Here is a 27,483-nt window from a genome sequence, read left to right as displayed (position 1 = left end):
AGGTGGCTTACGGCTATTAACAAAGCCTTGTACCAAATAACACAGAAAGTTCATGAAGTTGCCTGAATAGTTAACTGAGCAAGTCTCCTTTTATGGAGTAAATGGGTTAGGAGGTAGGCGATGGAACAAGGTGGTTTAGTCCATTAAGACCAAATGGAGAGGTTACTTTGCCTGTGTCTATATTTACAGACACTCTGGCAAATCTAGAGTTTTTATGTAAAGTGGACAGGTAAACTAAGCTTTCCTCCCTCTCAATATGGGGAGATCTGGGCCACTGAATAGTAAACCAAGACTTCCTTTCCCTATTTCTGGCCAGTGGCATCAGGCAACAGTCTGGGAGAACTCTCAGGCCTGCAGGCTGTCTCTAACCTCCAGTCTTTGTAGAAGGCAACACCCTCTTTTCTAGCATTACCAGCCTCCTTTTCTAGTTGAGTACTTGCAAAAGAAAAGTAGTTATATTTCAAGCTATTCTCTCTTGCTCTCTTCTTCTATCACACAACAGCCTTACATTTTGGGGTTTACTGAGTATAATTCCAGAAATAAAGGTGACTTCATTCTAAAATTGAAAGAGAAAAGCATTTCGTTCATTATCTAGAGCCCGGGAGCATGACCTCCAAGCCCATCTTGAGTCTGAATACCAACTCTGTGGTCAGATAAAATATCCTACATAAGTACGAAATATCCTTTTCTTCCCCAGAAATAGAAGAAACTATTTCTAGATTCCAAACTTACTCTTTGCAAACTTATTAAAGAGTCTCACAAAGTTACAACTAAAGTACTATAGCAAATGTTCCCTAGAACCTCATTCATTTTAAAACGATGCAACTTCCCTGGACAAGTCATACCAGAGGCTGATCGAGTCATTTATGTGGGAACAATGGCCTTCTCCATCTTTCCGTGCCAGGCCATTGTGAAGGAAGCAGCCATGATGCTCAACATATTTTTACAACTTGAATGAACCTCATCACTAGTCTTTCAAATGCTCCAAGTGTGTCGCAGACAGATAAACAAGCCCTGCTTGGAGGCAGTGCCTGAATTTGAAGCTGCCAAGCATATCTTCTTCATTCAGAGTGTGTTGAGTGAAGCAGTGCATTGTAATGAAATACAGTTAGCGGTGCTGTGGATATGCAGACACCTTCATTAGAAAAAAAGCCATTGGATTCTGTGGCCACGGTAGGCTGGGTGTGTAGATGATGTTGTTACCACAACTCAGCTCTATTCCACTAAAAAGATGCTTACTAGCAATCTCTCTCAATGAAGAAAACTTCAGAGAAGTCTGCTATTCCATAGAACTAAATGTACGTATTTAAATAAATATGAATATATATATTTCACTCAGGGGCTAGAACTAAACTTTTGTGGCAGCCCAGATATTGACCATTCTGTGGGCAATAAAACAATTCATTTATAACTGATTCAGGCTGGCACTATTGACCTTGATGACTACTGGCTCCTGACTCCATAAAATGTGCTATGTCACTTAACAAATCTAAATGGAAATTAGCAGTAATCTAATAAAGCGCAATGGGCAGCAGAGTGATAGATTTTTATAAGCAGAAGGTGAGCCATACATGGGCAATGAATGAGAGACATAATGAAAAACTGCTGTTTCCCAATTGATGGAAAGAGTATTTAACTTCCAACCTGGTACTAGGAAGCTGTTAACCATCCAAAATGTGACTTAGAAACCTCTTGTGGTGGGAACAGGCATTCTGGAATAGATTTCCTATTATTTCCTTTTTAGAAAACGAGTACTTTTTTCTTATAACAATAATAATTACAGTCACACACTGCACAACGATATTTAGGTCAATGATGGACCTCATATACCACTGTGGTTCCATGAGATTAGTACCATATATCCTAGGTGTGTAGTATGCTATATCACCTAGGTTTATGTAAGTACACTCTGTGATGTTCATACAACAATGAAATTGCCTATAGATGCATTTCTCAGAAGATATCTCCATCGTTCAGCAACACATGACTGTATTATTATTAACAATCATAATAAATATAAAATATATGTAATAAATATAAAAATTATTGTTATTACACAATGTTATTACAAAGCATTCTTCTTTTATTCCAACTGTAGAAGCACAAGCAAAGTTTTATTGTGGGGCAAGCATTAATAAATCAGAGCATGTACAAACCATTTCCTTCAAAATCATTAATCACACTTGGAAATGATCAGCAATTTTAAAATCACACATTCAATGACTTAACTGATAAAGACTGTAATGGTGAGGGTGGTAGTGGGGATGAAGGATGTGTTTTCTCTAAAGTGTGGATTTGCTTAAATTTAAATAGATTGATCTCTCCTTCCTCACTGCCATCACCAATATGCAGTTCTCATCTCCAGCACAATCCTTTGAGGCAACACCTGTTTCTTTAAAAAATTGTCATATGACTAATTCACTAATAGCCTCTACAGAACGTAAGAATGCTAGAATTGGTATGCTGTCTCAAGTCCCTCATGTCCAAGGTGTATGTGTTTGAGGAAATAATGCATAATCATACATGGAACTGTCAAGTATCACCTAAGACTTTGAGAACCTGGAAATGGCTTTGGTGACTCTTCCGCCCTAAGACTTATAGTCCTGTCACCTTCTCCTTCATTAGTAGGAAATTGTGTCCTGAAAAATACACACTCACTTTTTTTTTTTAAGTCAACATTGCTCCAGTGAATGCATCATTTTACTCATTATGTCTGCGTTCTTCACAAAGCCCACTCACTCCCCACCAAGGGGCAGTGCAGGGTCACTAAATTCAGTCTCATCTCCCTTCACCCAAAGATGCAAAAGGACACTAAAGCCTATTGATGTGAAAGTTCTTTCTTTTATACCTCGGGCAAAATCCTGTGGGATAGTTGCTACTCCCAAAGGACTCCTTCTCCGAGATGGCTGATTTTTCCTAATGTCTAAAATTTCTTGCAAGTTCAAATGCTCTTTCTCTCTTCTTTGCCCGGATGCAGACTTTGTGGTCAGATTTCTAGGGTGACAAGTATTAGAGGATCTTTAACTCCAATATGCAGTTATTTTTACATCAAAAGAACCATCCATGAAAGTTACTGATTGATGCTTTAGTGGAAGTGTATAAAGATCAGAATACATATATATTTAAAAATCTGGTTGTCGGTATTTATAATCATGTTTTCCAGGAACAGCAGGATAGGAAAAAAAAAATCAGTCCCAGACTATCCTACATAACATTGAAACTATCCTTCAAGTAGTCAGTTTGGGGTAAAATAGCAAGAGATACATTTGTGGATGTGTTGGATTCTAGAAAAGACAGTTTAATTCTATTTATTTAATGAAAACAATGAAAGGGAAGCACTCAGTTCCATCTACCCAGTAAGCATTGTGCCCCGTGGGACAGGAGGTAAGGGGAGGGGGGTACTAAAGCTTATTCTTTGTGCATCACTTTAAAATGGCGCTTTTCTCCAATGGGTATGATCCCACTAGGTCCAACATGGTAACTAACTAACTCTCCTTGGGGCACTACTCCTGAAATTTCTTTAAAGGAAAATAGAACCAGAGTGAAGAAAGTGGAGGAAAAAATAAGCATGAATATCAAGTTTAATAATAACAAATCAGCATTCGTGCAATGCCTGACCCAGAGAGAATCCATAAGTAATTTGAAAATTGGGAGTACTCTAAAAAATATAATAATTATTTCACCCATCATTGTGATAAAAGAAGCTGTGCAATGCCATTTGGCAGTGACTCCAGAAAAAAACAGTTCAGTAAACAAATGAAGTCATGACAAGGAAAGTTCAGAAAGCAGACTTTGAATGCGGCAAGGGAAAAGTGAAATCAGATTTTTTAATGGCTACAAATACAGACGTTTGTCCTTTAGTAGCACTGCCTGACTTTTTTCAAAACAAGGGTTATAAGATCAGTGATAACGTAAGTACATTATCAGTTTCTCATTTTGATATTTTGGACTACATGTAGATACTCTCAAAAAGGAACATTCTTAGTAGCATAAAGCAATTTTAAAACTCCATTATGTGCTAATTAAAAACATTTTCTCTATGATGATATTCAGAATTTTAATAATTTGGTGGGCAACATCTGATAAATCCACACACTAACTAAAGCAAAAGAGTAAAAGAAGTGGTCCCAGAAAACAAAATAGAAATCAAAAAGTCTTAGCAAGCTCTCCTATCTCTTAAACGTAAGTGTGGAAATCTCTATGACTGCTGATATTTAAAAGTGGAGGCTTTTATCTTTAAACAACCCTGTTGTTTGAATAGACATGCTCCAGGCATCACATTTGGACCATTTGTTTTACCAGCTGTTTCTAAAAATATGTTCATGATGGAGACCTTTTCTGCCTATCTCCGAAATTGCTTTTGTTGAGGGATTTTTCCCCCTTGCAACAAGGAAAAGGCTATAGATATGGAAAACAACATCTGCTGAAAGATCTCACAGCATCAGGGAAGGACTACAGTCATAAGCTTCATGCACAAAAGAAAGATCCACCAAAAAACTCTGATAAGCTAAATGACTGAAGAGACTGCCGCGTTGTTTTGGATTAAAGGTAATCAAACGCTTTAATTTGTTAATACAATCTTTGTAGCAGCTGTGACAGATGTTTCCTACATGGAAAAGAGTCTCAATTAATCTACAGTTGGCTTAATTTTCTGGACATCCCATCGAGGGAGAGAGTGAGGAAGAAGAGGGAGGTAGAGAGAAAAGAGTGCAAAGTTTTTAATTACTCATTTGCAACTGCGTTCTTTCACCCATTCATTACATCTAACAAGCAGATGTACAGAAGAGGGGTGGTCAGGCAGTGAGGATGCACACAGCACCTAAAGGCTGGGGTGAAAAATCCATCATATTCCCAAATGTCTGTTGAAGGCAACTTCATGTCCCATCTGTGTTCCTGGTTTCCAAGCACCAATTTTAAACTTTCTGGTAATGGGTCATTTGTAGGATACCTTGTGCCTACTGCTGCTCTATGACCACCTGGTATGTCTATGGACCATTTGTCAGTTGATGAACAGATCCGACCCTAGGGAACTGGTGCGTGCTCAGCTATACAGAGTCCTACCTACATATCATCGTCATCGTCATTTTTTAATTCCTCCAGCAGCTTTCCTCATAGGGCCTTACATCACAGACTTAATTCAAACTCCTAGGAAAGGCAGGATTCACTATTTTTTTCAAATCACTGGCAGAGTTCCTATATCTAAATATTCACAAGATTTCCCTTCTTGGCCTCCTAATAGAATCTTTCACATTAAAATATATATATATATATATATGCTTTCTTTCTGATTATAAATGTAATACATACTCAACATAGAAATTTGGGGGTATGAATAACAAAATAAAAATCACCCACTGGCCACCACCTAGGTCTGTTACTGATAATACAATCCTTAGACCTGATTCAGGATACCAAACCTCTTATTTCCAATAAACACTCAGTAATTTTGGCATGGCTTCTTCTTAGGCTAAATTAGGTGTCATATTTTCATATTTAGATGAAAATTTCATGAAGCAGGAGGTTACTGGTATAGATTACCCAAGAGACAGAAAAGGTGGAAGGGGATGAGAGCTATAGATGCAAATTCTGTAATTGCCTTCAGTATAGATCACATCCTTTCTGTTGGCCAGGGACTACGGTTTTCGACCATCTTGTGACACAAAGATGGAGCATATTAGCTCAAACCTTGGCTAGTCTAGCTTTCAAAACAGCTCTCTATAGTTTGCTATAAGATTTAAGGTGAGAAAAAATTCTGATTTAAGTTAGAGTCCTTAGAAATTTATATTTTTCTTTAGTTTATGTTTATAAGCTGATTTCGGCCTTCTAATAACATTTATTCTAAAATTTGTGTTTTGAAGTCTCCTATTCTGTTTTGTGCCTTTAATCTATCTCTCTTCTTTGTATTGAGATTTAAAAACTGTCTTAATGCTTAACATCTAAGTGACCTATGCTTAGAATAATAACTTCCTGGGCCTCAATGAAATAAATGTCTGGGTCTTAAGATCATCTAGTTCATAACAAAATTTTAGACTCAGAGGGTCCTTAGTCTGCAAAATCTACTAAATCTAGTGTGGCAACATAGATAAGACTTTAAATCTCTTGTTTCCTGGTTTCTGGATGTTGGTTTACTTGTTTTCACAGCTAAGTAAAACATCAAAGAAAAATCTGTGGAGAAGGAGTAACATACAGTTGCCAATTTTTCTTTTGCTAATTAAAGATGCTACAAACAGGAACAAAATATTATTTTTGTCAAAGACATTGATTTTAACTATCAAAAAACCAAAAGATATAATCTCAGAACATAAGGGAGTCTATAAGGTTAACTTTGTGGAAGCTCAGTATATTGTCCTTACTTTTCTTGTTTCGCTATGGATCAGTGAAAGTTTTGACATAGTTTGACACTGGTTCTGCCTTTGAGCTTGAAAGCCACTGCTCTAATTTGCCTAATAATCTGTCCTCACTAGGAAAGTGATATCACTGACAGCTCATCACCAGAGCACATATTGTTGAGTCCGTACACAAGCCACTTCCAGTCCTGACTAATTGCTTCACTATTTGTCCATAATCTCTTAGCTGCTTCCTCTAGGACCAAGAGAACAGAGAGTTGTAGATTTGACCCCTAAATAGGTCAGTGCTGTACTCTCTAGTATAGTAATAATGACCCATAGAAAGAAGATAACCAATTCTTCACACATCCTCTGAATTCTCTGTTGGATACTATCTCACTTTAGAATAAAAAAACTTTGTATTTTTTTTAGAACTTGATATACAGTATCAGTAAAATGGTATGAGCTATGGATTTAGGACCCTTCAGATTTAATTCCAACGCTAATAGTCACTAGTTTCGTGACCTTGAGCAAATCAATTTACCTACGTAGGCTTTAGTTTTGTCACCTTAAAATTGTTGCAATAAACTCTGAAGTTCTGCAAGCTTATAGTCCTAGAGTTATGCAAACTTTAAGATTATAATAAAAGAAAAAAGACACGCCAAAAAGGCCTTTAGCTTTATGGGAGTTTGGAAGAGGATATGCTATGTTCAATTTGCTACTCAATGTCACCAAGTGATATCTTAACCAGAAATCTTATGAGAATACATTATTCAACTTTTTGAAGAGGTTAGATCTAAAGAAATTTTAAAAAATAGAATTAAAAAGGCAGTGTGTTTCATTGTTGTACCTTGTTTGACTTTCACAGGGTCTATTTTTATTTTAATATTTTAAAAATATTGAATCTGAATGTTGTTCAATGAGGGCATGTTCTCCCCAGCGCATCAGAGTTCTCACTATTGCTGATTGTGCCAAACCTGGTCTACTTCATCTATTCGCGTTTCCTAGCTGGCCCCTGGGGACTGCGTTGGCCTCTTTGTTTTATAGGGAAAGTTAGTAATGACTAAGTGTAAATAAAGAAAGAAAGAAACAAGAAAGCAAACAAATAAATAAGTAAACAAACCAATCAACCACATAGTAAAATATCAAGCTATTACAAGCTTAATGAGAGAAAAAGAAGTTATTTTGTTATGTCCTTATCAGGATATCAATAGTGCCTAATGTACTCTTGTTTTACTCTTCTTTGCTACAATCCCTTTGATCTCAGAGTCTTATTAAAACATGAATCCTGAATTATGCTGTTTTTAAAAGCCAACCCCTGCATCTCCTGTCCCCAAAGTCCCTCCTAATGGCTCTGTCTTTCTTGCCTCCCTGCATCGTCTCTTCATTTTGTGTTTCGGTTTTTTCTTTTGAGTCATAGTTCAGAACCTTGCAACTCCAGGCACAATATCACACCAAGGGGCCTTGCTAATGGAGAAAGCTCTTAATGTCATTACTTAGCATCCTGGCTTCCAAAAGTTAATCTTATGCTCCCTCTGGGGTTGGGATACATTAGAACCTGGCTTCAGAGTTTAGCCACTGATGTTCGTATATTAGTCTTTCATTTTTTTTCCCCCACATTTTTCTAATGTTAAAGATGCTAAAGGGACTAAGCATTAATTTATAAAATAAAATCCTTAAGTAACAAATGCCACTTTTGTGGTAATACTAAATATGACTTTGAACCTGTATTTTCATAGCCTGCTCTTGTCTAATCTGCTGCCAGGTGGTAGAACACATTATTCTCCTCAGGACACAGGATGCTCCTTCCTGCGCCCCACTGTATAATCCGTTACCTCTGACAGTCAGAGGGCTAAGACGTAAATAAATGCTTTTGCCCGCAATGTAAGAAGGAGTCCTATATATCGTGCCCCTTCAATTTTTGTCCTCCCCATTCACTGCCTGTGTCACTAAGAATGTTTTTCTCACTTTTCCCACAAAACTTAGAAAACTGCAAATCAAAAAGCACAAGGAAAGAAGAGGTTCTCAGCAGGTTGCAAATGCCATATCTTAGTCATTTAGACATTTGTCAGCTCAATAACCCACAGCCGAGGTTTGGGGAAGAATTACTGGGATGTGACACAGTATGTGGGCTGGAGTTCAAGGAAGCTACTGCCAGAGAGGTCTGAAAGTAGGGGAGAATGCAGCCCACGCCCCAGCTGAGGCAGGGAGCACAAAAGATGGGTTTGCAGAAGGCAGGGCAAACACTGAGCTTTTACAAAAAATGCAGTGTACATGCTGGGTAGAGATGACCCTGGTTTTGTATGTTTGTTTGGTTTTTATCCTGTTTCCTATCTGAGATAGAGGCATATTTGAAACAATGGTGAGAATTGAGCTTTTAATGTCCTATCATATCCTATGTTGTCTCACATGCCTATTGGAAGACTCAATAAATGTTTATTAAGATTGACTATAAAATGGGCAAGAAAGATTCATCTATTTAAAAAAAAGACTTCAAATTCCCAATCTATCAGATTTCTCTAGATCGGGGTCAGCAAATTATGGCCTGTGAGCCAAATCCAGCTTGATGCCTGCTTTTTAAAATAAAATTTTCTTGAAACACAGCCACACTCACTCCTTTATGTATTGTCTATGGCTACCTTTGCCTTACAACCACAGAGCTGAGTGGTTATGACAAGGACTATAAGGCTCTCCAAATCTAAAATATTTGGTCTCTGGCCTTTTATAGAAAGGACTTTGCCAACCTTTGCCCTGGGTGATTGATCAGACATATCTGAACACTTGGCAATATAATATTGCCAACTCTCACGATTCTTTAGTAAAAAGGAGGTCTCTGTGCTTCAAAGCTAAGATAGAAGTGGAACTTTGGACAACAGAGAGTTCTCAAGCATTTTCAACTGTACCAATTTTCCAGGTTAGGATCTGGCTTCAGGACCGGTAAGGACTGATGTAATTTGTAATGAAACCCTCAAATGCTTGGACAAGCTATATTTTCCTTGGAAGGATTCTAATAAAAGTAAACATGGCTTTAAAAAGATGCTTTCTTTATAATTGTGAATTTTTGTTCTTAATAACTCTTTTTAAGATTCTTTTCTTGTGTAGAAAATTCAAGGGCCCCAAAAAGGTTTGGTTTGGTTTCTATTCTTTTTATAGTTTGAGATACATAATGCAAGGAAGCGAGGAAAATGAAAGAGAAGATAAACAAATGGGTATGAATTTAAGAAATGTCAGGAGCACACAGATGTCATAAAGGGGTGAACATAAGAAATACATCCTCTGACGTACATATTTACTTGTGTTTTGTTTTCTATTAGCTGTAACATCTAAAACACGTGTTCCAAGGAACATAATTGTTTCTGAAATAAAGAAAATACAATATCTTACTAGAGATCTCACTATGAATCTATACAGTCATTCCTCGGTACCCCCCAGGGGATTGGTTCCAGGACCTCCATGGATACCAAAATCCACAAGTCTCTTATATAAAATGGCATCATATTTGCTCAAGTCTCTTATATAAAATGGCATCATATTTGCACATGACCTATGCACATTCTCCTGTATATTTTAAATCATCTCTAGATTACTTATAATACCTATTACAATGTAAATGATATGTAAATAGTGTTATACTGTGTTGTTTAGGGAATAATGACAAGAAAAAAAAGTCTGTACATGTTTAGTACAGGCCTTTCCACCCATGGTTGGTTGCATTTGTGGATTTGCAACCACAGATGGAAGGCCAACTGTATTCTCAGAATCTTAACATAGGTTAGAAGTGGCTATTGTCTGATCATATGTTCTAAACAGGACTGCCTAATAAGTCATCAGCTAGCATGTCCCAGTGCACAAATTATCATATAGTTGATATCAAGAAGGACTAACCTCACATAAGTGATGTAATTTATCCTGATTGTTGGAACCACTCCACCTCTCAGGAAATTAGGGTAAGTAATTTCAACCACAGCTGTTTGGATAAATCATAACTGAACAATTTTATAACCCCTATCAACCAAAGTTTTAGAAGCCTTTGAGATAGATAGTAATTAATCTATTTAACAAGTATTTCCTGATCATTTAATATACTCAGTAGACAAACTTTCTCTCATTGTTATCAAGGAGACATGTGACTGTTACATATATATGGGATAATGAAGAGTAAGCACTATATAATAAAAGGCAATACAGCATAGTGACCCATGTGTGGGTTCGAGGGCCATTTGGCTTGGGTTCAAATTGTATTTCTTCTATTTCCTTGCTCTGTGACTTGGACAATTTATCTTTCCTCTGCCTCAGTTTACTCATCTTTAAAATGGACATGATAATAATAGCCCCTCACAGGATTGCTATGAAGATTAAAGAAGTTAAAAATGTAAAGTACTTAGGACTATAGTAAGCGCTCAATGAATATTTAGTGAAGGAAGGAAGAAGGATGCAGCAGTGGCAAACCTATAGGTGAAGGCCTAGAAATCACTTCGAGGGACTTTATTCAATACTATGTATGCTGTCATTGAAAGTTGACCACAGAGACACCTAAACCCGACACCAAATCAAAGTAAAATACTGCACTATGAGAAACCCAATCAGAGAATCTGTCTTGTCACATTAGCAAGGCTAATAATCCAACGCTTTCCTTTATAATTCCCAGATCTCCCAAACTCTTTCACAAAGCAATGATTAAGTATCTAATAGTAAAATGATTTTTCTAAAGCTGCAGTTGTTTTCTGCAATACAAGGGTTCTCATGCTGTTTTAAGTGTTAATATACTAGTTTACTCTATGAGAAAATGTGGAAGTAAAGGGCATTGGTATATTTCACTGTGCAGTTGGTTAATTAACATACATCAAATGCTGTAACTAAATAAAGTTCATTATATTTTAAAAGTTACAAAAACATAACAACTGAGTGATGGAATCACGCTGGAGGTTATAATTATGTGCTAAGAAATGCATCTATTATAGTCTTTCCGAAGCTCAAGAAACACAATTTGCAAACCTATGAAATATCCTGCTCATCTTCAGTGTTACCAAGGAGGAGTATTTGGCAGCTCTATTTTGAGGAAACAGAGTTAGTCAAAGCTCCACAAATGAGCACATGATAGCTCTAAAATTTAGTGCTTTAATAAGTGGTTAAGCCTGGTCCTCTGCGTACATTGCAATACAAATAAAATGTATCCATTTTCAAACAGATTTGGGTTTGAATCTTAACTCTATGTGCAGATAGGTGACCTTGGAAACGCAAACTCTGAGTCCCAATTTTTTCAGTTGTAAGATGGCCACAATAGTTCCCCCCTTAGAATAGCCTAAAATGAGATTTAAATAAATACCATGTTTGAATGCACCCAGCTCGGTACCTGGGCCGATGATGCACTATAGCCAGTTTATGACAGCTGATTGTTACGTTTTCAGGAATTTTGCAAGTCAGCTGTCAAACACAGCTATTAGCAAAAGCTGAAATAGATAAAACTACAATCAAATAAATTATATTAAAAACAAAGATAATGAAAACCTAAAACTCATTACTTCCTAATTATTTTACTATTATCTATGCTGTTGAGGTTATTGACGTCTATAGTGCCTGCATGGTGAAAATACTATATAAGCATGTGCTAATGAGCATTACTTCCCAATTCTGAGTTCAGTGTTGTCACATTTGTGGCTTGAAATCAGCCACAGTGGGAATATTTTACACTATGGAAACTGGCAAAAACTATAAATTAGGGCTGTGTGTGTCGGTTCTTAACATTTATCAGCAAGCTGCTTTGCCTGACTCCTCAGGAATACCCCTTCCTCCCTCCCACCTTACCTGCCCTCTCTATCTTCCTTTTTCCCTTTCTCCCTTCCTTCCTTCATTGGAAAGTTTTTAGTTCAAAGGTTCCATGAATTCCCTCTTGCTTTGTGCTCCCCTCTTACCTTCCAGAGCAACAAAGAGCTGTCCTGACATGACTGAACTATCTTGTCATAAAACCATTTGCCTTGAAATGCTTTCTCTTCTCCAGATTAAAAATATGAATTTTTCAAAATTTTAAGATTTATTTCCAAAATCTTTAATCTACTAATCCACTTTGTATCTATTTATATTCCCTGGCTCAACTTTATGAATAAGGAGGTTGAAGTTGTTACAAAGATTTATTTTCATACTATTAGTATCAAATGAACCAAATCATTCCAAGTTAATATAGCAAATTTCCTGGATAATCACAGTTATAATCCATCATCTGAATAATTAACTGGCCACTTTCTTCCACTTCTGTCTCAAGAAATTCAGACTCCATTCTCAGGACAAAAGCTATTGTGTATGTCATGTTCTTTGAAAAGAGAAAAGAAAGAATTTAGATCCAGTTGAAGTGTTGGCTCTCTAATGCTTCCATGAATTAAAAAACAAATTAAAATATATATCATTTGACTCAGAAAGATCAAGAGATAACCTTACCTCGAAATATGCATGAGGTAGAAACCAGTGAGTTAAAATCTTTTTCCCCCCTCAGATGCCTTGCCAAACACATTTATATTTTAGCTTAAAATACATAAACATAAATTAATTTTATAATAAAACACATTCAGATTTCCACAAATTCCTTACCAATTCAGGCATAGGCACTGCTCTATAAGGCAGAAATGATGATGCTCTCCCACTAGCGTTTTTTGAAAAAGTTTCCTGTTGAGCTGTTTCTCAAGAAAGTGTTCTAACTAGAAGATTGATAATCTATGGAAAAACTCTTTGTAAATTAGCTCTTACATGAAATCCCTTTAACAGTAAGCCCATTAATCATGCCAAAGAAATCAACAAGGATTTCTTGTTGTTGATCAGGTGGTTGTTTGGCTGTTATTGTTAGTGGTTTCCCACTGTAGATTTTGCCTCCTTAGCCAGGTATAAAGTGCAACTTATGACCTCCAGATGCAAACCGCAGTTATCAGCCTTACGATTCAACTGAAAATTTATTTTGCTTCTTTGTGAAGTTCCCTACGGGTAAGGTTAAAAGTAGAAACACTAGGGAAGTGAGAAATAAAGGGAGAGGATTTCAAACCACATATTACAGAGAACAGAATCACAGAAGGACACCACGACAGTGGACTCCAAGACAAGATGGCGAGACAGATGTGCCACACAAGAGACACATGCTTGACTGCTATGCCAAGGAAAGCAAACACAGGAACAAAACCATACAGAGATGCTGTAAGAACAGCTCTTGGGGCTGCCATGACACAATGGAAATAATAATGAAATCGAGAACACATGGAATTATAACTACAAAAGAAAGTTACCCCCACAACTCATACACTGGACTTGCTGGGTTAGCCTGGATGTGTCACTTGGATGAAACACAAGATGGCATCATTACAGCCCATGCATTGGTGATGGAGGCCATGGTTAGTTGATTAGCTACAAAACTGTCACTGCATGCCACACAATGATCCTGGGTTTGTCCAGAAATAAAAGATACAACAAATATTCTGTATCTGCAATAAAATTCTTTTTATGCCATCTGAAATTTGCGGAGAGGGATGTGTTTCTCTGTTGTTTCTGCATGTTTTTCTCTTTTTTTCTGGCTCATTTGTGCTCTTTTCAATTAATTAGATTGTAATAAAGGGGAGAGTAAAGGCAAGTGGCCTGTGCAGATATGGGGAAAAATAAAAAGGGAAAAGGAAGGGAAATTAAAAGGAAAAAATATAGAGAGGAGAAAGAAGAGGAAAACACAGAATTTCATTCTTTGGTACACAACTTTCTTGCATTTTGTTGGGGTTTGTTTTGTTCTGAGCATAAATATGGGAGGGATATGCTGAAAGGGGAGAAATTCGAGATTAGGATGGCAAGAAAAGATTTTGTTGCCTTGTTTAATTTGTATATCTATATATCTCTCAGTATTTAAAAAATAATGATTATAATTACTCATAAAAATATAGCAATGAGTTAAAAATAGCCATAATGACAAAAATACTGAATATGAATCAAAACAAAATAAAGTAAATTGAACCACCAAAAATTCATGCGGCACAAGATGAGGTAAAATGCCAGAAAATGTTCTTCAAATATATACAAGTTATATATCTATTTATATATATACACGGGAATGTGCATATACGGATAGATATATCTGTATAATTTTTTCTCTCCACCCCTCCCAAGGATAACAGAATTATGGAATCATCGTTATAATTATGATAAAGAAGAAAACAAAATCTAAAGAAAAATTAACATGCTTTGTTCGCCAAGTTAAAACAGTATCATGCATGTCTATGTTGGCTGATGTAAGAATGATGGTGTGAATTTCTGTGTAAACACATGACTGATGGCAGGGGCTGTTGTTAATCTCTGTTTACATTAGTCTAATATAATTTATACTGTGTCTACATATATATGGGGTGATAGGCACTATATATTTAGTATACACACATATTATATACAAATATATATATATATACACACAGTACATATAGTGGGGCTTGTGGGAGGAAAAAAATACAAAACAAAAAAATAAAATAAAATCCATAAAAACCTCTCTTTTAAGACCCAATCCCTCTTTATTTATTATTTTTTTTCAGGGGGACTTGCTTAATATTTTCATTAAGCTCGCTCCTTATCAACTACTCGCATTGGCATTTGAAATCAGGAAGTTCTCATGAGTTTGGCTTGAAATTCTCTACTCACACGTCCATCTTTACCGTACTGTCTAAGTCCTGGCCCTAGACCATACTGTATACGTGGAATTCAAAGAAAAGTGTAATACTGAACTGTACTTATTTTTTGATCATAATGAATCAGGAATTTTGTGTCCCCAAACTAAGATATACAAAAATGCTCTCTGGGATTAATGGATCCTGTCCCTGGTTGGCATCATCTTCTGCGATTTTCTTGTCTGTCCTTGGATGGGTTAAGCTATTTGCTGAATTAGAGATGTCTCCTTAGAGTTCTGATAATATTCTAGGCATTTCCATCTCTTGTCCACACTGTTTCTTCCCTTCCTTTCCCTTCTTTCCTTTTATTCCTCTTATTTTTGTATCTTCTTCCCTAATAGATTATGAACTCCTGGAAGGTGTCTTGTCTTATTTTTGTTTTCTAGCACCTATTCCGGCGTCAGCACCCAGTAGTTGCTAAAAAAATGTTGCATAAATAAGTGATTTACTAAACTTTCAAATAGAAGTGGATATACTTACACATTGCTCTTATAGATTCCCCTCCCTTCCCAACATACCAGAAAATCTTGGGTAATGGAGATGAATAGAATTTTTTTCATTTTTACCATTTTTCTTATTAGATTTGTTGTTTTTGTCAGGAAATCCAAGATAATGGTCAGTCTGGAGCCACATATTTTGTGTATGCCATGCCTGAGCTATCAATTGCCTAATTGCTTAATAACCAATTAGTAGACTTCCTTATACTTATATTTCTATTCTTACTCTAATTTTCAAAGCCTTTTATCATTAGGGATTTAAAGGGAACATATTTGCTCCAATAGCTTAAAAATTAGTTATGTTGGGATGGAGTTGGGTTATAAAAAAGTGATACAATTTATCACTGAGTGGGTTAATGAATGACGACAGAAACCATACCATTAAGTTGGGAACATTATGCACCATGAACGTACTCTATTAATTTATATATCAATGAAGGAAATTCAAAAATTGGTAGGCTTTAGCCTAGACCTAAATATATGAATTACTGATTGCTTTTGTGTACATTGGACATGTATTATAATTTTATAATTCAAATATAAAAAGGACTAATGTCCACAGCCAATAATGATTAATTAAATTAATTAAATTTACATCTATTTACATTTCTCTTTCCAAAGCTAAAGCATTTCTCAGAATATTTCCATTATCCCTTTATTCAATGTGTTTTTAAGTGAACCTGAGCTTCAAAGTGGATTCTGGACTCTGTGATACTCAAACATTCCTGTGGTACTTTATTTAGGCATTTAATATTCCACTATACACTGAATAACCACTAGACCAATGACATTTAAAAATTATTCTCTCTACCAATCATGAGTTTCCATATGGAAAAATCTTTCTGAAATTAAATAAAAATCCATTTCTTTGTAATAAAAACATACAAGTTGCTAACTCTTCAAGCTTGCTGGAGAAACTAATGATGAAACATATTTCTATAAATACATAAGATCTGCAAGCATCATATTTAAGGCCAAGAATCAGCATATTTAGTTTGTTTCATCTGTGAATTCTGGAAAATAAGGCTCTTTCTTCTTATTCTTCATTAGAAAATTACTATTGTCTTAACATTTCAGCTGCATTTTCCACACTGTTCCAGCAAATAAAATCTCTAATGATTTGGTGAGCTTTTAACAATTCCGTGCCAGATTTTCCTGTTATAAATACTTTACTGAGTCATCTCAAACTGATAAAGATTAAGAACCCAGTTCCACCTGGAGAACACAAATAGGGATATGCTCTTGGTGTTTTATCAAATCTAAATTTCATCCCCACCAAGTTGGGTATTATAAGGTGACTAACAAAGAAAAACAAAGAAGCAAGAACACTAAATGCAAATACGAGGACTGTGGATTTGAGGAATAAAAATACATCTGAGAACCACTCTGGGAATAGTAATTTTTTTGTGATATCGGATCACTGCCAGTAGTTTAAGCATCTCTCTCAACCCAACCATTATGAAAGTTGTTTAGCACAGTCCTGCGGATGGATGGATGTGTTTCATCTTTACTTCCTTTTACTGTCTGCCCTTTGGTGGAAGTGCTGTCCCATGAGGTTTGATCAAAGAGCATTAATAAAAGTGGAGGCAAAAATCTGGCTAATTGACAACCAGAAAAATGTATCCCTGGATAATGGCTGAATGAATCAATATAGTTGTTAATTATTGCCATGCCCATGTTTCAGGTGTAAAAGGCATTCCTTTTTTTTTTTTTCCTCTTCTCTGTGACCTCTGCTCCTAGGACTTTTAAAATCTTGGCACTATAAATATACAAAATCCAGGAAGTCAATAATTTTCAATTATACAAAAGCTAATCTAAGAATACATCTGTTTTGATGTTATTTCTATTTCCAAAGATGAAGATACTGGGCATAGGAGCAGGGGGGAGGGAGAGAGAAGAAATGGAAAGTGAATTTCATCAATTCATCTATACTTCAGAATTCATTCCCACATTTTAGATCACGAAGGTGAACTTACTAAAGATCTTAATCAATATTTGGCTTCGATAAGCTCGTGGAGGAATACCATTTCCTAGTGGTTAGGTTAGTCCTCTGCACTTCACCTATTTTGTTGTTGTTGTTGTATCCAAAGCAGTAACGACAATGAAATATGAGTTTACTGCACAATTTAATATCAATAGAAGGGTAGCTGGGAAGGAAAGGGTTTATATGCAAAGACACAAATCTGCAATGTTAAATAGACACTGATTTCCTTAGTAGGGAACACAATCAATACTTTAAAATTAAGAAATTTAAAATCCTGATCCTAAACTTTAAAAGTTATTCAAGTATTCTTATGAATATTTTCAATTGATGCAGATGGCTTCATTATGATTTTATAGTATAAAGTTTCAATTCTCGGTTCTTAAAGCAAAAGTCTAGAAATGTGATCTTAGTTGTGACTCATAATAAAACGATCTGGCTCCCAGCAAAAGAAAGGATAGAGAAAAGTAGAGAATTCTTTTTGTTGAAGAAATGTGGATTTTGTTAGGGTGATATTTACTTGTAGGAAATCATAGGTTTTCAATAGGTTTTATTTAGCTATTTAAGAGAAGATGAATTTACAAGTATGAAAAATCTTTAATTTTAATGTAAGATTATGAGGTATTTTAAAAGTCAGACAATTCGGTTGACAAATAGGAATGGAACTTTCATTCTATGCCTTGCTCTCATGGTTTGCATGCTTTTTGTTTGTTTGTTTTTACTCACGTACATGTTTTTCCAGAGAACACATACGGAAAAATTTGATAGTTATCGGATTTACAAGATTTCTACACTATCATCAGCCAAATTCCCCCCAATTTTAAGTTGTTCTTAAACATGATATGACTAAGCTCCACCAACCAGGGTGATCCCTTAGAGCCAATGTGGGTTGTGGGTGTGAAAGTCACCTGCTAACATCTGACTCAAAACCAGCAGTTTTAAAACCTATTTTGATTTCAAGAAAATTAAATAAGAAAAATAATTTCATTTAAAATTTGATGCCCACATGAAAACAAAGATTGTTAACTATGGCGTCTACTGAACTGCCCAAATTTATGAAAAGCAAGAGCTTCTAGTGGACGTCAATTAATCAGGAAAGAAGCTGTAGAAATTAAACATCTTATAGCTGAGACAGCTAGAAAATCATAAACTTGATAACAGAGTGAGAGAAGACAAGGCAATTGTTAAGCGAGATAGAAAAAGGCCCGGGTAATTAGCCAAATTTAGCGTGTTTCCATCAAACATCAGGTCTAGAAAAGAGTAAAACTTTAGAGACTGAAGCAGTGAATTAGGGTGTTCAAAGCCAGAATCTTAATCTCAATATTAATATAGATTCTCAGGATTAACAATTTATGTCAAAACTATGTAAATGATACCATTATCTGTTGCTGCAGACAGTGGAAGCCTTCTCTTTGGGCAGTGCAAAACCTAGCCCCAGAAACAACTGGTTTAAATGTTTCTGACTTGTAATCTGTAGTGTTTTTGGAAATATGAAGGCTATGGAGGCTATGAAGGCTATATTTCCCATATAATACAAAAAGAAGGGCTTGATACCTCTATGTAATATTCATCAGTGTTAATCAGGTCCCCAGGGCAAAACCTCTGCATGAATAAGAATATCGATCTCCTTCCTGTATGAAATATGCTCTGACACATTTCCCTGTGTATCCAAATCACTTACCAGGAATACCTGATGGAGTAAATTTAGAAAGAAAAAATGTTCATTCTCCAAATGTGATGAGTTGAATATCCCAGGCAGAGGACATCAATATCAGTCTCTTAGAACAACATGTTAGCTCTTTCAGAGTGGGCACTCTGTCACCTACTTTATTTATATGCTCCCTCCCCATACTGCCTTGCAGAACACCACAGGTTGTTTTACAAACCACTTGTAACTCCCTACTCACCCTATGTAATTATATTACTCAAGAAATGCTGGCACTGAATTTCTGTCCTCTGCTTTTGAATCAGATGAAACACCTGTGCAGCCACTAAAAAGCAAACAGACTTAGTTTGGGGCCATTCAAATTTGTGCCTGTTCATGTTCAATACCAAATGGCAACATATACCCACAATCTGGAGAGCCGCAGAACTTGTGAATCTGAGATCTGGAAAAGCCGTGTGTCTTATGCTGGAGGTGGCTATGGAGACGACTGTGTTGGGGGAGTCGGGGGGGTAGTAAGGGAAGACAGTAGTAATTTCGTAACGGTCAAGCCTCAATTTTTATAAGAAGACAAAATCTAAAGATTTGATAAACATTGTTGCATATATGCAGACATCACTGCTATGAAAGCAAGAAAAATAGAGAAAAGATAGAAAAACCAATTAAAGTCTTGGTATCTTAAACTATTGGCCACAAAATCAGTTAATTTAACACATGTCTTGGGGATGATGCCATAGTCATATCTGAATCCTTAATATCTAGCACACAACTAACATACATAGCTGACCCTCAAGAAATATTTGTTGAACTGAATTATGTTGGAAAGGTAATTTAGATAGTAAAGCTCCTTACTCTATTTTCTAACAGCTCATTTATGAATATTATTAGAATAGGAAGGTGTCAAATCTAGAGATACATTGTATCCTGCCTGAGTGCTCAGAAATGTTTATTGAATGAATTAATAGATGAATTAATTAATGAATGAAAACTTGGTGCCCAATTTCTGGTGTAGATTGTATGTATCTGCCCTTTAGAGTTAAAACTTCACTTAGTCCATTGAGATTATTACCCAATAATCTGAAAAAATATGACTAACTAGGTCACAGTTACTTTCCTCCCACACACCTGAGCTCCCAAAGGAACAGATCACACTCTAGAACAGAAAGGCCCTACATGTTATTGGTATGTCCCTACATAATGCTAAGGACAGGAACCCACAGAACTTCCTGGATCCAAAGCCACTTGCAAGACACCAAGCAGTCAGGCTTCCACAAAATTTGAAAAATTGTAAATCATTTTGGGGTAACAAATGGAAGGTTTTTACTTTTGCTATATTATTTTTCATGAAGCTTAAATTTCTCTAGAATTAGCAAAGAAAATATTTAATGGCTCATCTTTTCTTTTTTAAAGAAAAGGAAGAAGAAATTAAAGCAACCCAAAGAATCAACTAGAATATTCTATTTATTTCTCTTAGCCTTTGCAGAAATAAGATCCTAACTCAACTCCAGCTTTTAATTCTATTAAACATACACAGAAATTCGATGATATCTGTTCTCTATTATATATATATAAACATTTAACTTATAGCAAGTCTCAAAACAGACGACTTGAGAAAGTTGATAGGAAATAATCAGGGATTGCAGTTGCCTGCTGGACATTATCATATATAGCTCACTATAAAGAAAGACCATAAAACATCAAAATGTATCTGGGTGCACATGGGGCGCACACTGAAGCTTCTAACTGCCAAAATCTTTTCAACTTCAGCATAGTAGATACATTTTGAAGCATCTCAGCTGTTGACATGGCATGGTTCAGTACTAATTTTGTATTTACTATGCTACATTGCTGCACAAATTCTCTAAACACACAATGAACAAAATTAGTATAAATACAATACCATGTTAACTGCTGTTGAGATCCCATGGAAAACGGTTTGTTGTCATTGATTGGTTTGGGTTTTGGTTTGGTTTGGTTTGCCTCTTAGGCTCAGAACAATTCATGAGGTTTAAATGATCTTTATGGCTTTATGGGTTCATGCTTTTTTGATGTCATTCCAATATAGACCTCTTCATGCCCCCACCCCCTGTCAATTTCTTAGTTGCCACTGGCTGCTATACATTTGCTGTTCTGGTGGTTAATCTGGGTGTCAGATTGCCCAAACTTGTATTAAATACCAGGATTTTTCTTTAGCCATCAAGGAACCGACTTTAAATTTTCCTGGGATTTTATGACTCCTTCCATGGGACTTGATGCTTTTGATTATATATTGATATTTATATATGTATGCCGATACATATATAGATATAGGAAATACGAACATTAACACACTATAATATTTATATAAAACATGTATATTCACATATATGTATGTATTGTTTTTTGCAAATGAAAAAATAAAGCAAGCAAAACAAGACTGACCTAACCTACCTGTACTCGGCTCACATTCAACGAAGTCTTCATCATCGCTCGAACATTCAGCAGATGAAACAAGGTCATCTGATGTTGGCTGTGCATGTCAAAGAGAAAATAATGGGGTAGGGGGAAGAGGGAGAAAAGAGAGAGAGAGATAAGGAAATCAATCAACAAAAGCACTGTGCAAGCTTCCATCATTATTACTGTCTCTCTTCTCTAAAGAGGGCACGTTGTAGAATGGAGAATTTTTAATTCCTGTGTATCTGTGAATGGCTCTGGGTCCAGACAATCTGTGTGGGTCTTATGTAAAGCTGAATGACCCAAAGTGGTTCCAGGAGGCTCAAACCTATCTCATCCCTGTAAATCACATGTTGCAGGCTGACTCTGTACTGACTTTCATTTCAATTTTCAGAATCTGAAGGCAAGAGAAAGGCTATTGCAAATGGTGGGCAATACAAGAGTGCAAGTCAGCACAGACATGCATGGCAGCTTTGAGAGGGTTACAATGCGTATGGTGTGTGGTCTCCAGTATACGATTTGGTGTTTGTGAATCTATGGGCTGGTCTAATTAATGAATGCTGTGGAACATAGCCTGTTCAGGAACAGCATAATGGCTTCTCTCGCTAACAGCGATTTCTTCATGTAATTGCTGCAATTAGCTGAATTAGTAATGTGGACCAGCAGAGAGAGGCTGCATGGCAGCCTCTAGACATAGGTAAGGCTGTTTCTGAAGAGAGCAGAAAAAATTTTGATTGCAACAATAGTAATTCAACTTGAGATAATTTTCTTTTTGAATTGAATCATGCAGAAACTCCCCAATGCCAGGGAATCTGCTGCAAGAAATACAGGGGATGGTGGGCATAGGCAATAACAAGGACCCTTGCTACACAGTAGATGAGAAGACTACTTTCTGTACCTGGTACATGCTTTTGCACACACAGTAAATATTGTTGAATTAATTAATTAATCTATAGATCTTATGTAAAAAACAAATTTTGTCCAACTGTGTGCATAACAGTACTCAATATATAGTAGTTATTCAATAAATCTTCATTTCTTTCCACTTATTGATGTTAATAATACTAACTGACTTGCTGGTCTTCTTATTGCCAATGCATTGAAGTCTGAATCCATATTCAAGAGCAAAAGCAATTACAAGTCAGATGCTGTGCTAGACACGTAAATATCCTTATTAGTTATATTTATTATTAATTAGACACAATTCTCACAACAATCCTTTGGGATAGAGATAATTTTTACACTTTTGAAGAAAACTGAAGTTCAGAGAGGTTGAGTTGCTAAAGGACACATAGCTAGTAAGAAACATAGTGGGGATTTGAACAAATCCGTCTTAGTCAAAGTCTTCATTTGTGCCCACATAGGTTTCTTTCTACCCCTACTTACATGGTGTTATGCACTAAATTGTGTTCCCATCCAAATTCGTATGTTGAAATTCTAACCCCCAGTACCTTAGAATGTGACTGGTATTTGGAGATAAGATCTTTAAAGAGGTAATGAAGTTAAATAAGGCCATTGGGATAAACCTAATCCAATATGGCTGCTGTCCTTGTAAAAAGATGAGATTAGAACACAGACATGCACAGTGGGACAACCATGTGAACACACAGGGAGAAGACAGCCATCTGCTAGCCAAGGAAAGAGGGCTCAGAAGAAGCCAACCCTGCATCAGCCTTGGACTTCTAGCTTCCAGAACTATGAGAAAATAAATTTCTGTTGTTGAAGACATCCAGTCTGTGGTGCTTTGTTATGGCAGCTCTAGCAGACTAATACACATGGCAACCCATATGCTTAGTATTTCCATACAATATCCTTTTTGAAATAGATATCCTAGACATAGAAGTACTGGACAGAGCAAAGAACAGTAGAAAAACCAGATTAGGTAGCTGATTTCACTTAATTGACAGTAGCAGAGAGGTCCCTGAAACCACACTGTTGATCTTTATTCTTCACCTGACAAAAAGATACTTCAACTCCCTGCTCCTCCTTGATGTTAGTAGAAAAGAATTTTCAAACACACTTTTTTCCAATTATACACTACTGAAGCGTGTATTTCATTTCCAGTAAATGCAGCTGGCAGTTGTGTCCAGGAGCACCATTCTTTGTGTTAGAGAAATGGTGAGCATACTCTCTTGGAGTTTTCTGCTGTGATGGGGCCTTATACATGTCTACTTCCAGTTATTCAGGGAAGAGAGGTGGTAAGGGAATAAATGTTAACTGTACAAATGCAGAAGGAAAATATAAGAGGCAAACGCCATTTTTGGAAGGGCCACAATCATTGTTTGATGGTTCTAAAGCATGCATTATCTATGGGGGTGATACCTCCCCCAAAGCAGCAAAAATTGCTTTGGGCAGCAGACAGGAATCTTAGACATTACAATGGTTTGCGATCTGCCAACAGCCCACAGAACTTAAACAAATATACAGTATATCCGTGGTATTAAAATTTTATGGGAGAAGGGAAATTAGGAAAACAAATGTCTAAAAATCTCCTTAGAGGGTGGTAATGAAAAAGACGTTGAGAATATACTTCTAAAGTGTAATCAATTGGAAATTAACTGTTGGTGACTTGATTATAAAGACTGCACAGAATGGCCTGTATTTGGTGTGACTAGCTATGGTCCCTAATGTTACGTGAAAACTGGTGAGTTAAAGAAAATCTAGTGAGCTCGGCTCAAGAATTGAAGGTCAGGCAATAAAGTTTAAAAAGGTCATTAAGCAAATGTGTGAAAACAATGCATAACTCCAATACACAACAAAAAAGGTATTAACATAATATTAGTGGAATCTTTCACTTAATTTAAGAAAGTAATCTTAATTTTTACTGGCCAAAGAAATGATGTAAATACTTTTTTCAAGAAAAGTACTAGACTCTGAGGTTGAAGGATATTTACTATTTTCTTCTCAGCTTCCCCCTGCCTCCTCTAATGCTACACCAGTTCTCTCTCCTGTGGTTTAGGTGACACTGTCCCCACCCCTACTCTCTTTCCCCATAGCCACCTCCATCTCTGTCCCCCAAACAAGCCGAAACCCCACCGAGGACCCTACACATATCTTCTTCCTCATTCTTGCTCCCTTCCCCCCAGGTAACTGTTCCTGTGCCCCACTTCCCAGAAATTTGTTTTCTGCTGATTTTCGATGTGAATATGGATGAATAGGGTGTTTCTCCCAGGCAACAGAAGCACATTTTGCCAGTAGCTAGACTCAAAGCAGGTTAAGTGAGAGGCAATCTATCAGAGTGTGGTAAAAGCAAACCTGAGTCTAGACAGAGCATAGCTGTGAATCTCAGCTCCTCCACTTACAGTCAGCGACCTGGGGGAACAAGATATTTCCTCTCTCCAAGCCTCCATTTTTTCATCTGTAAATTAGGATAAGTAGTGTTTTATCATCAGCTAAGCATGTGATTGAAGTGTAATGTTAAAAGTGAAGCTCTGTTCCTGGTGTACAGTACATGCTCAATAAATATTAGCTAAAACTAACTCAATCAATTGATCGATCCATCAATAACAGCAATGCCAAACCTGGTAGCCACTCCTAATTCAAATAATTTTGCTATCTTCCTATGCACTGCATCTTTAATGATTCATTCTCCATTAGAAACGTTCTTTATTGCTGATAATTCATTACCTCCTTTTTACAGTACAAATATCATTTCTGGTTGCATCTGCCATGAAGAGTGATAAAGAAAAATATACTCATGAAGATGCCAAGAGAGCTTAAAAAATCATTGGAAAGTGATCTGTTTCCAATGGTTCTGGGTACAGACGTTCAGTGTGGGTCTTACGTGAATTCAGCCCCTCCCATTGTGTCCTTCAAACCTCATCGTCACCATTTACAGCCACAGCCAATGAAACTCCCAAAGCTATTACAAACATCTCAATTCCCTCCTTGCCCAACCAACGTTTAAATGCAGAATCTGGTGTCCAACTGCCACACCTGCCACAGAGCAACCTGGTTTCAGAAATACTTGCTCTGCCAGGAGCAGCAAGCTTTGAACTGCAAAAGACTCAGGATTGAGAACATTTTATTTAGAGATTTTTTTTAACTGCTTCTGTCCCTGCCAACTGAAAAAACCCCAAAAATTACAAACCAAGGCTTTTGGATGATACGTGCTTAGGATGACATCCTAAAGTAATGACGATATGATTCAAAATTACTCTCAGAAAACCCAAGGCTTTCTTTTAGTAGCTTCTTATTTTTCTTGTCGGTGTCTTTCCCCAAACATAAGCAAATGCAGGGTCTGGCTCTGAACCTTGGAAGAAAAGGCAGACTTCTCTGACTATTGGTTCCCACGGCTGGTGTGGCATGTTTCACTACTGCAGACACACACAGACTCATAATACAATTATTATGAGTAGAATGGAACTATGGATTTTTGTCTTTAAATAAATTGCAGTAGCCCTAGGCTGCATGTGTGTTTCTGTATGTGTGTGTGTGTATTTACCCACAATCACAACCATTTTTCATAATTACTCATAATTCTTTAGAAAGAAGAGCAGTTAGAACTCTTGAGAGGAAAATATTTGAACTATCTAGAATCATGCCTACTAATAACACTTACCACTTATTAAACACTTGCTATATTCAGGCTTTGTGTTGAGCAGTTAACACATACTAACTCTTTTAATATTCATAATAACCAAGAGTGTAGACATGTGTAGTGACATCTGCTATTTTTAACTGCCCATCATCCATGCTCCTTCACGTAACAGTATTGTTTTAGGAAATTCTTCTATTCATATAGATATGCCAGGAATGTTCATCAAGGCGCCTTCCATGTCACCTTCACATGTTTTTCCCTCACAATGATTGTCTAAAGCTCTCATAATTCTCAATGGCTAAACTTGAAGTGTTTACATATTATGATTCCCATATGTCAAATATCAACATTATCTGTAAGTCATTCAAGGAAGAACAGAAGATCTATGACCACCCCCACACGAAACCATTTGAGAGTGGCTGGCCTACTACATTCAGCATCAGTATATATGACTATATCATCAAGGTGCTTTGTTCATTCATCTCTTTATTACTTTACTAAATATTTATTGAACACCTATTGTCAAGCACTGTACCAGTTACGAGGGATAAAAGGATAGATAAAACACAGCTCTTCTGTTCTGGGAATTCATAGCCTCTGAAGAGACAGCTAAGTAAACAGGCAAACTCGACATAGTAAGCTGAAGGCTATGATAAGAAGAAGCATGCCGTGCTATGGGAGCAAATCACAGGGGAGCAGAGATAACTCCTCAGCAGAGGGGAAATGGGAAACGAGCCCTCAGGGACAGGCAGTAGTGAAGCAGGAGAAAGCGGAGAGCTGTGGACGGGAGAAGGAGAAGGGCATCCTAGGTGAAATCATCAGTCTTTGCAAAGGCTCGGCGGTATGAAAAAGCACAGTTTATTTGTATTCCTACAAGGAGGACAGGATGACTGGAGTGAAGAGAGGTACTAGAATGACAGGATGACAGCTGCTTGAGTTATCATGTTGTTCTTGAAAACTTGGATAACAAGTATGAATTGAATACCTGCCCTATCAGACCTCTCTCCTTCTTCCCCTCCCCACATCTCATCAGTGTCACCCGTCACATTTCCTCTGGAAGCTCACACATGGCTTCAGAATGTAGTGCATGAGTCTGACTGTGCCATCCCTCCACACTGAGGATTAATACCTTACCATGCCTTCTCAAGAGGAGGAAAATATTCTTCTGTTCCTATATATTAGCTGAGTCCTATATTAAAAATAATAATTCACATTACCCTACTTTAAAATATGCATTTCATATTTTTAATCCACAAGTTGAAATTACTTGGTTCTGTATTAGCACTCATAAAACTAAAGATGGGTATTATAATAACTTTCAATAAAATATCTCTCTGGCAGGATCCGTCTTTATTCCTTTCCTGAAAG

At 36.6% G+C, this 27,483-nt stretch overlaps 1 protein-coding gene across 42 annotated transcripts in view; it reads right to left on the bottom strand.

Annotated features, from left to right (window-relative positions):
* NRXN3 (neurexin 3) overlaps positions 1-27,483 on the bottom strand; it is a 1,504,430-nt gene that overhangs the window by 26,946 nt on the left and 1,450,001 nt on the right. For 37 of the 42 annotated variants that reach the window (XR_011432271.1, XR_011432272.1, XR_011432275.1 and 34 more), the window contains one exon: positions 21,573-21,651. Coding sequence is in view for 36 of the 42 variants with exons in the window: in XM_070250266.1 (XP_070106367.1) it covers positions 21,573-21,651 (79 nt within the window). In the remaining 6 variants the exon portion in view is untranslated. Of the gene's footprint in view, positions 1-21,563; positions 21,652-27,483 lie in introns of all 42 variants that reach the window. The other 5 variants (XM_070250283.1, XM_070250291.1, XM_070250288.1 and 2 more) reach the window with 1 other exon arrangement.

This window comes from Equus caballus, chromosome 24 (genome assembly GCF_041296265.1).
Source record: "Equus caballus isolate H_3958 breed thoroughbred chromosome 24, TB-T2T, whole genome shotgun sequence".
In the NCBI taxonomy this organism is placed as follows: Eukaryota; Metazoa; Chordata; class Mammalia; order Perissodactyla; family Equidae; genus Equus; species Equus caballus.
This window is presented reverse-complemented; position numbering and strand designations above follow the sequence as displayed.